We start from the raw sequence: 10,922 nt of genomic DNA, 5'->3' as shown, positions 1-10,922 counted from the left end.
TAAGAGCTGCAAATCTCAGATGTGATTCTAGATTCATATTAAGTGCAGTTCAGTGACATAGAAGCTTCACACAAGGTGGTTCTACAAGAGAGAAACAGTCATAAATGAGTTCATAGTTCATAAACAGAGAGAGCAAAGGTTTTAGCCAAAGTTATAGTGCTTATCAACAGCAACTGAAACATCCCAAGTGCAGCTCATTCCTTTTGGGAACACAACCAAATCCCCAGAGCCAATCTCAACTGACTCCTCTGATCCAGCAGGAGTAACCTTCACCTTTCCCTCCAGCAGAAAACAGGTCTCCTTGTCCGAGTATGTCCATGGGAATTTGCTCGGCTCGCACCCCCACCTGTCGGATTCACAGTTCGACCAATCTGATTTTCACTCTAAACTTCACAATCAAACCAACCAGACATTCCAACACAAAATTTCAGCACAATTTTCGGTCGTCTAAAGTTCACACTCGAACCGACCAAACATTCCAACAGAAGATTTTAGGAACGTTTCGTTTGAAAACAAGGGATTTAAGGTGGGTTTGGTCTATCTTCTAATTTAAGGTAATTATCTCTCAACTACTTAAACTACGATAGGGTCGATCTTTAAAGTAAGGATAATCATCTCTCTGTAATGCAATCTTTTAATTTTTTTTTTTTTTAATTTCTTACTTTAGGTTTGTTAAAACACATTTTTTTAGTTATCTAAAATCACTAAGGCCTCGTTTGATAAACCATTTCGTTTTTAGTTTTCTATTTTTGAAAGTTAAGCTTCTTCAACCATCACTCATAATTTTTATAGTTTGTTTTCACCCTTCTTAAAACACATTTGCATTCTTAGACAAATTTCAAAAACTATAACGGGTTTGTAAAAACTATTTTTTTTAGAAAAGTATGTAGCAAAACAAAAAATTATGCGTGTAAGTGGTGTTTACCAACTTAATTTTCAGGAAATCAAAAATAAAATAGTTATCAAACTAGACCTTAGGAAAATATATTAAAATACTATTTTTTTTAGTTTTCGAAATTTGACTTGTATTTTGAAAATGGTTTTTAAAAAAGTAGGTAACAAGACAAAGAAAGAAATACACCATTGAAAGTTGTGTGTTTACCAGCTTAATTTTCTAAAATAGAAAACCAAAAGCAAAAATGGGTCTAAGAAACTATATTAAACACAGTCATGATTAGTATTTCTTCTGAAAGTGAGGTCAGAACAAATAGTTTTATATCAAAAATCAAATTTTCAAAGGCCATCCCAATCCCAAACACACTGTTAATAGAAAATAAAGCTGTATTATTGTTTTTTTCTTGAGCCTGTGTTTAATAGCAGAAATATAAACGTTGTTCTCAAAGACAAACAAACCCACTAAGCAGAGATTTGCAATATTCAAAGAATTGAATCTGGATGAGATAGCAGTTTTCAAGTTTCAACAAGGTGACCAAATATAAGAAGATTCCACCATCAATGCGAAATAATAGACAGAAATATGACCAAATTATGAACACTTTTAACGATTTGCATACGATTAATATCATCGGAAGAGATGCAAAAATATCAACCCATGTTATAGATCGAAAGCCAATTCCAAAATTGCAAACATCGCTCATATTTAACCTCTTACGATCCTCAAAAACAACTAACAACACCTCAACAATCAATGACAATTTGGGGGACGAATGAGAAACAGTGATATGGTAATAGCGATTAAATGGAGAAAAAACAAGCAGGAAATGAGGTAGAGAAATCAAAATACTTGGGCCATTGACGAACGCCGAGTTGGGTAAGCTTGGATTCAGGAGGATTCTTCTCAATTTTGATGCCCAGCTTCTCAGTCGCCATGGATTCTGCTCGAACCATAAGAGACGATGCCGTTTTTCCCGAGAACAGAGAGACGATTCTAGGTTTACTGAGTAAATTGGGCGGTCTTAAATTCAATAGTAAGAAACCGTCCACAGCGGAAGCCATCCCAAATCCAAATTCCCACTATTGGATAATTGATTTCCCCCAAGGAAGAAAAAAAAAACAAAAGCAGCGGCCATATCGATTATGAAGTTCTTCACTTCAGAAATGTAATCTGTCGCCACTTGGAACTAATTTCATCTACTCATACCTTATCCGGCAATTAGGAAAATTTGGCTGTGCTACGAAATTGAATGCCCTCAATTTTATAAAATATTATTTTGGAAAATTAAAATACTGTCACATATTTTTAAAATTTTTAAATATAGTACAAATTTTTTACTTATATTACTCAGGTCAGTAGTATATCAGACACTCATATTAATAATATATCAGATGTATATCACATATATATTGCACATACACTCATATCAGTAATATATCAAATGTATATCATATACATATTGCAAATATATCAGACACTCATATCAGTAGTCAAATATATTACATATATATTAAAGATGTATATCATTTGAGTAAAATTGTCATTTTAAAATTGGACCTCAGTTTTTTTAAGGAAAAAAAGTGTTGTATTTGAAAAAATTAAATATGGTTGCTATTTTGCTAATTTTACTAAATATTTTTGCCATATTTGCAACTACCCCTATTATTTTATCTTTCTAGCAAAATATATACTTTTGCACTTAAATTTTTGAATCCTTTTTCAATTTGATGTCTAATTTATTAAGGGTTTCAATTTCATCCTTTTACGTTTCAAATTTTCTTTTAATCAATTATTATAATCGCAATGGTTAGTTGCATCGACATTTTAATGTGACAAATTTTCATAGCAACGAGCTTTTATGTGAAATCATGTGAAATGAGTAATTTTTAGTGTCTATTTAGTCTCTCAATCCAAACACTTTAGGTTTGGAAAAAATATTCTTCCATTTTATTTCACCATCAATTGACCTAGCGGAATGCTAAAGTGACAATTTACACATTCATTTGACTTTAATGACGAGAAAATTTTAATTTAAGTGGAAAAAATATCTTAGTTTAATATTATTTTTGTTGATTGAACTGCTGACGTGATTATCTCCTTCGACCCCTCTCTCTTCCTTCTCCATTCTCATTCCTCCTGCAAACCTTGTCATTGCCACGCCATTTGCCAACCGTCTAACTCACCCTTTGTGCCGACAATCAGATGGAATCTGCCAAATGTAATAGAAGTTTGCACACTTAAGATCTTCAATGACAACTTTAACGAAATTTATTTTTGAAAACTAAGAGAGATTGAATTCCTTATCTTTTTGAGTAAACTACACGTGATCTTCCTATTAATTCTTGATCTACAATGAACCGACATGTGGGCGCCATTTGAGAGAAGAAGAACTCTTCTTCCTTTGTGGCTAATAGTGGCATGGAAGGAAAGAATCTATCTCGTCGTTTAATATTCCCAGTATGTCTCTCTATATTTACTTTGGCCAAAATTCTAATGGACTAGTTTGACCTAAAATTAATTATAAAATTTACCATTTCATTTCTATAATTATATTGAGATTTATGCTCTAAAACCTCATAATTTATCAATAAAATAATTTGATTATTTTCATGAACAATCTGTATTATCTATCTTATGAAAATCCAAGGTTACTAATGTAAACTTGAATAATATGTAGTTGACATACAAGAGAAATTATGTTCAGATGGTAATCTAAAGAGTCTACAATATACATATGGATAAGGTTGGGTGTGACTTATCTTTGTAACACTGTTGATATGACTCAACATTACAAATGATTTAATCCTAATCATTCATATGGAGATATGCAGTGGGGTATCATATACAATGAGTTTGTATAAGACTAAATCGTGACGTGTCTTGTATTTTCTTATAAGACCGTTATAGAAATCGGAAACACATCACTAGATGATTATATGCTCATTTACTCTTAATCTTTAGTGTGTTATGAACCCATGTCTATGAGATTGTGTTTATTCACATGGATGAGGGTAACCAGAGTGTTTTTCCAATAAGCCTACTACTTTGGGAACACATTCAACTAAAGAGCTGGGAATGGTCTACACAAGATGAAATTTACAGCCACTCAATATTGGAAAGTGCAAAGTGCGTACATCTCCTTATCGAGTGAGTATATTAGTGATTCCCTTAAAGTGCCGGGACTTGGATAACACGGTACCCCGCCTTCTTGATACCCCAATAAGGATTAACACATGTGAGATCTTGGAAGACTATCCATTAGAGAACTAGTCGGACTTAAGGAGGAAGAGATGCGACCAGGGGCAAAATGATAATTTTGTCCAATTAGGACCATGAATTACTTTGTGAAAGATATGATGAGTGGTTATAATTTTATCCGTAGACATGACTCATTTGTAGTACATGAGAGTACAATTCTTGGTCTTTAATAATGGACACCTTGAGTTAATGGTAATTGGTTAATTAATGAGTTTAATTAATAAATTGTTGACCATTGGTCTTTAACAGTGTCCCATAACATCCCTGGCTAGTTTGTTAAACTTCGCAGGGAACAATAAGTTGAGAAAGAAAAATTAAATAATGCCGATTATTTCATTTAGAATTAAAATGTTTAATTTAGTTTTTAATAATAACTTGGACTTATTATTAATTTAACATGATATTACTTGGCTGGTCTCATAGAATAGTCCAAGGATTGAAACCTATAAGATGTGAGCCAACACATTATTTAAGAAAAATAAAAATAATTTTAAATTTTCATTATTAATTAGAGAATTAATTAGTCCATTACGGTTTCGGCCCAAAGTCTATATTAAGAGACTTATAGGCAAAACCTTAGAGCATGCTAATGCTCTCTCCCTCTCCTCCCTAGTAGCCACCAAGGAAGAATGTGTTCTTCCTCTTTCTCCTAAGAGGTGCTCACACACCGATTTGTTGTAGACCGAGAACAGCTGGGAAGATCTGGTGGATTCCATCATCTACGTTACAAAAGGTAAGGGATTTGATCCTATTCATTTTTCGAAAATATTTTTAATTAAAAGTTGTCATGAAGATCCGCTAAATCGATTTATAGCATTGGCTTTCGCGGTGCCTAGCAGCCGAATCCACTATGGCTTCCAGTAATTACTTGGTTGCTTCATCTGATGAGCTTGAGTTCATGGACTACTCCTTCAATCTATACACCAAGTTATACTCTATTAGGCTTAAAAAACCCAAATAGGTAATTTCTTATCGATTAGACTTACTTTTTAATAAAGTAATAATAAATCCAATTTATTATTAACAATGAAATTAAACAATTTACTTATGAATTAAATAATCAACCTTGTCTAATTTTCTCCTAACCAAATATTTGTTGTAGAGGTGAACGAGCTATGAGGGAGATCTTATGGATCTATAACTTTAAGTTCCAATGTCAATAATTGTTTAATTAAACTCTTTAATTAACCAGTTTTATCATTAATCCAAGGTAACTCCAATATAAATCCAGGGTTTCACTCTCGTATTTTGCAAGAGTTATTTCCACGCATATTAATCATAACCGCTCATCAAATCCTTCACAAAGTGATCCATGGTCCAACTAGAAAAAATTATTGTTTAGCCTCTGGTCCATCTCTTGCTCTTTAAGTTCCAGATTTATCAAATCTACAAAAGAATTTTAATATTGGACTCAACTAATAGGTTCCGACTGGTACTTTAGATAGTCTTCCATGATTTGATCATGGGAAGATCCTAATTGTTTGAATATCAAGAAGGCAAGTATCTTGTTATCCAAGCGTTGAACCAACATTTTAAGGAATCTTTTATCTACCCACTCAATAAGAAGTACACGCTTCGCAATTTCCAATATTGAGTGACATTGAGTTCCATTTTAAGTAAGAATCTTCTTAGCTCCTCAATTGAGTATGTTCCCAAAAATAGTAGACTTATTGGAGGAACACTCTTGTTACCCTCACCCATGTAAATCAAAGAACAAAGAAAATAGTTCATTATACACTCAAGATTAAGATTAGATGAGCATATAATCATCCTAGTAACGTGTTTCCAATTTCTTTGTGTTGGGTTTTATGTCAAAAAACTCATAGTTTGTAAATACCAAATATACTTTTATCATTCAATAAAGTTGTTATTGAAGGTTATAATCAATAAGTAGTTTTTGATCAAATAAAATGTTCTTACTAGATCCAAATCCAAAACTAAGGATCCTAGACTATTACATGAGACTCAAACTTTATGTAGAGATATAAATATAGATCAAGTTTGAGTTGACAGTCTAAATGGTCTATAGTATAGGAATAAGGTTGGGCACCTTATTCTGGGGACACTATGGATGCGGCCCATTTTGTAGCTAGTACAAACGATGTGATCCTAATTCGTTCATGTGAAGACATGTGAGTGGGGGCGTCCTGTGCAAAGAGTTTACATAAGACCAGACCATGAGATAGTCACTTTTACTTTATAACACCGTTTACTGTCTGAAACTGACTATCTCGACTATGATGGCCTAGGTAACTTGATCTTAATACTGAGCTAACTATAAACTTCTGTTTACTCGGAATTATCCTTAGATCTGCATGGGTGAGAGCAGCTCAACAGCGCTGGCTCAATAAGCCTTCCATTTCAGGGGTAAGACTAGGTAGATAGTTAGGGACATAGAGTGCAAGAAGGAATTCACTCGTACCCAATTATGGGATAGTAGAGAGGTTTCTCTCTTAAGGGTTGAATCCAGGTCTTGAACAATTGGCGCCACCCTCATCAAAAGGTTCGAGAGGATTTTTTGATTTGATAGTTGGACTACAAATCATTGTTCATTAGAGGATAAGTGGGACTTAAGGAACAAGAGGTAATTAAATGGGTAAAACGGTATTTTGACCCAGCTGTAATTACGAACAACCTGTGAAGGGTCGATTTACCGATCATGGTTATATCAAACAGACATAATATATCTATAGTGAGTGGAAGGACCTGGTAGTTAACGAATGTTGGTTAATTAGGTTAAAGAGTTTAACCGATTAATCTTGGATCGTTGGAGCTCATGATCTGTAGGTCTATAAGGTCCACTGACTAGCTCATATAGGAATAAACTTGGAATAATTTGAAGGAATAATTTCGAATCATATAAATTAGGGTAATCATATGAGATATGATTGAGTAATTGATATATAATATCAATTGAGAAATTTGGTCAAAATACTTAAATATGATTTAAATATTAAAATTATGAATGTGGATCCATAATCGGAGGCAAGGATTTGGTCAAACAGTCGGATTTCGGAAAAGGTCACTTTGACCAAAGAAAGTCAAAGGTTGACTAAGAAGATTAAAATAATGTTTTTAACCAAGTTGGTAGAAAATTCCACTAACGTAGAAAATTCCACTAACTTGTTGAGTGGAACATTTAAATATTCTAAAAAAATCTACTTTTTGACACTTAACCATGACATGCATGAGTGGAGTATGTGTTGTAAGCTTTTGGTGAACTTAGACATGCAAGAGTTGCATGTAATTTGCCTATTTAAAAAGACCTTTGTTCAAACATGAAAGCTCTTGGAACCTTTAGCCATTTGATGTTTTTCAAAAAGCTTACATAACTCCTTTTAGCTCAATATTTCTCTAAAATTTTCCTTCTCTAAAAAGAGTCCCACCACTCTATTCAAAACCTTGAGAATAGCTAGGAAGACCTCTTAGTGATCCTCATTGAAGCTATTTGAAGAAATTTAAAAAGCTACAAAGGTATGTAATTTTCTCTACCTTTCTCTAAGCATCATAATGTATGATCATGCATGTTTAATCCTAGGTTGTAATATGCATCTAGATTGTTATTTCGATCCTTGCTCGCTTCCGCTGCGCATGTATGTATATTTTCAAGAATGAAGAAGGATGAAAAATAGGTGAAAGGCTGCTAGCGAAGGTCATTTGGCTGAGGGTGCAGCGCCATGGCACTGTCACGGAAATAGAAAAAAAAGGTCGCGCACATCTCATTTGATGTTGTGGTATTCAGAGCGCAGCGTCTCAACATTGTGACAAGTTTATTTAAAAGGCTTCGTTTTCATTTAGGTTTTGATTATTATGTTGGGACATAATTTGAGACGGCTGTAACAGTGTTGGTGCCCTGATTTGAGGCGTGGCAATAGTGATATTTGGCAGAGGAAGAAGGTCAAGATGCTAGAGTTGTAGAACGATGTCGGCAACCAGTTCTCATGAGTATTGTGAGATTTTTCATTCCTATTTTCTAGGATCGTATTGTTGTAATTTCTAGAAACTAGGTGGCTTTTGTTGAGACCTCTAGATTTGAGAGAGTTGGATTGCTCATTTTATTATCTCAATATTATAGTAGAACCTGTTTGTCGCAAAAGACTCGATGTAACCCTTGCTTGAGTGAACCAGTATAAATCTTGTGTCGTTTACTATACTTTCCCTATATTTTCTCTTATTATGCGTTGGATTTAGTTTTCACTGAAAAATTGTGGAAGGGAAAAATATTCTTGGTAAGCAATTTTCCTAAGGAGATTGAGAAGAGATTGAGATTATGTTTCACTTCATTAAAAATAGAAATGAGTCGAATGAAAATCAATGGGAATCAAATCAATTGGAATGAGAATGTTATTTCTTTGAGGTTGTTTACCATAAATTATATGGAATCGAAATTAGAACTCTGATGCAGTTTACTAAAACTGTCTGGAATCGGAACCGGAATTAGATATATGACAATTACTAGTATACCACTGTGTTCTTTCTAGCTAATTACAAATACTTACAACATTTTACACACAAATTTCATAAACTAATATCTTTCGTATTTTGCTTTTTATTCCACCTTGGTGGTTTGTTACTTGGTCACAAGGAAACAAGACAAAATAAAAAGTTGAATAACAACCAAAGGATCAACCCTTTGACCATACCCTCCTAAGTCCTAATCCACTCGTGTCATATCCCCCACCAAACCCATCACTGTAAGGTCCAAAACGACTAGAATAACCAATGGATGATTCAACCTCAGTAGCCTCCTAACTACTACTTCCAAGACCCCCATAACCACCAAGACCACCTGGTGACCTAACGGGCAAGGTCCAAAGCCAACATCAAAATCCACATACGAACTCCCATATCCACCAAAGCCATCATTGAATTAACAAGTCCTAGAATTGCTACTATATGCCATAACAATTGGTTTAGCTTTTTGGTTTAATTAAGCTCACCTGCTTTTCCATTATAGAAAAGGGAAAAGGTTGAAAATTGTCCATTATTATTAAAACGGAAGAATGTGATGGTGCAAATTCTATGGGAAACACAATTCTCTCTTCTAGGTCCATTTAATTAAGCTCCCCTGATGTCCAACACTGGGCCCCAAAAAAGTAGAAAGTATCTTGCATTGATTCAGCTATAGGATGGATTATTTACTGAATCAAATAAATGAAGTTTTAGTAAGATAAGAGATTTTGACTAAGAGTTGGGTTAGAAAAACAACTCTGATAAAATCTCAAACACAATGTTAAATAAAACCTCAACGTCAGAATAATTTTAAACTACAAAATTCCAACCAAAGAACAATCCACAATTGTACAGAATATTATTTGTACAGAAATCACCCCAATGAGAAGCTGAAATTTAAGACAAAATAACTTAATAAGAGAGTGCACACTCAATTATGCAGGCACGAGCAACAATAACACACAGGTTGGAAAATAGTTTTGTCTTATTCAAGTAGTTGGCAACCACATATCTGAGTTCCAATGGAACCAATGCAATGGAGATAGGCTTCTGGCCTTCCCATTTCTTACGTCCTGGCTTCAGGACAGCTCGTCCAGGCCAAGCTGGGGAGGAGGAGGCTGTGATGAATAATGAAGAATTACACTCAAACGCAGCTTGATGTGAATAAAGCAATGGTTTATTTGAAAATTTCAAGCTCCCAGATTCAAAATTTAAATTTAGGTGGGTCTCTGAAGCTTTTGGAATCAGATACATTCAACCACACTTGAACCTTCTCAAAAGCCGATATACAAAACAATAAAATGGACTAAAATAATGAGCAATTGCATCAGAGTCCAAACATATTCTAATTTATCTAAAGAACATGTCAAACTCAAACATTAATTCTTATCGGTGAATTTGTGATGAATCAAGGAGGAAAATCTCCGATAATCAAAGCTGCTATAAAATTATACAAAAATCTAAACAGATGCGAAAAAGGTTCCCGGGATCCATCTCCATTATTTCCCCCTAAATCTTGAGTTAGTTTTTAATCCCATAGAGTTGGAGGGAAGTTGAAAGGGAATCCAGTCAACTATGGATCAGAGTATTTAGCCAATAAAGACAGAGAGAAGGAGTGTAAGCCATTAAAGGGAACAGAGAGGATTGAATGGAAATTGACCTACCATTGCTTAAGAATAAAGCATGAAATAATACCTTTGGTGTTCAAGAATGGAAGAATCGTAGCTTTATTTCCAATAACCCTACCGCCGGTTTGTCGCTCGTAGCCGTGAATCGTCACTCCCGCTCATTGTCGCAAATGGTCTTTCTCTGTCGGACCCTTGCTCCGTACTGCCAGATCGTCACTCGTGCAGCCAGATTGTGGCCGTTCACACCCCTTTTCCATGGCAACGAGTAGAACGACAATGGAGGGTTTCGCCGCAGAGAGAGGTGGGAGGCAGAAATTTTGGGAGAAAAATATTTTTGGGGTTAAAACCCAGATTTGCAGTGGTGTTTTAGGGTTTTTCTTTTCTTTTATTTTATAAAAAACCAATCCATGGATACACCACCAATAGCTTAATAGCTTAATGTTCTAAAAAATTAAGAGAAATACTCCTCCTAAAATCAAAAAGGATTTAAGAGAATAACTTAATTTTAAAAACAGAAGAATAAAATCTAAAAAACTTTGAATTAAGACTTGATTGAAATCCTCTTTGTAAAATTCACTAACTTAATTTATTTTAGTCCAACAAAATTAAACTTAAATTCTAATTTAAATTCCAACTTATTGAATTTAAAAAATCAAAGAATTTAAATTATCAGCTTAGGAGAAAATCCG

General features: G+C 34.2%; 1 protein-coding gene and 2 long non-coding RNA genes across 3 annotated transcripts; 1 reads left to right on the top strand and 2 right to left on the bottom strand.

Annotated features, from left to right (window-relative positions):
• Positions 1-2,081, bottom strand: LOC111023000 (RmlC-like cupins superfamily protein). The gene is made up of 2 exons (XM_022300337.2): positions 1,745-2,081; positions 1-346 (listed from the first exon to the last, which is right to left on the bottom strand). Exons 1-2 carry the CDS (start codon positions 1,954-1,956, stop codon positions 142-144), a joined length of 417 nt encoding a protein of 138 aa, XP_022156029.1. The 5' UTR covers positions 1,957-2,081; the 3' UTR covers positions 1-141.
• Positions 2,082-4,755: 2,674 nt separating this feature from the next.
• On the top strand, positions 4,756-8,306 carry LOC111022997 (uncharacterized). The gene is made up of 2 exons (XR_002603055.2): positions 4,756-7,627; positions 7,710-8,306. It is a non-coding gene; the product is annotated as an uncharacterized LOC111022997 (long non-coding RNA).
• Positions 8,307-9,367: 1,061 nt separating this feature from the next.
• On the bottom strand, positions 9,368-10,661 carry LOC148208267 (uncharacterized). The gene is made up of 2 exons (XR_015788702.1): positions 10,301-10,661; positions 9,368-9,723 (listed from the first exon to the last, which is right to left on the bottom strand). It is a non-coding gene; the product is annotated as an uncharacterized LOC148208267 (long non-coding RNA).
• Between the last annotated feature and the right edge of the window lie 261 nt (positions 10,662-10,922).

This window comes from Momordica charantia (assembly GCF_013281855.1).
Source record: "Momordica charantia cultivar OHB3-1 chromosome 11 unlocalized genomic scaffold, Mcharantia_2.0 BLBB01000011.1, whole genome shotgun sequence".
Classification (NCBI taxonomy): domain Eukaryota; kingdom Viridiplantae; phylum Streptophyta; class Magnoliopsida; order Cucurbitales; family Cucurbitaceae; genus Momordica; species Momordica charantia.
This window is presented reverse-complemented; position numbering and strand designations above follow the sequence as displayed.

Bases quoted from the DNA above. Each gene is read 5' to 3' on its own strand.
- LOC111023000 (XM_022300337.2), bottom strand. From the start codon at position 1,956: ATGGCTTCCGCTGTGGACGGTTTCTTACTATTGAATTTAAGACCGCCC. The intron at 347-1,744 runs GTATTTTGATTT...TGAATCCGACAG, and splicing joins GGCGTTCGTCAATGGCCCAA to GTGGGGGTGCGAGCCGAGCA.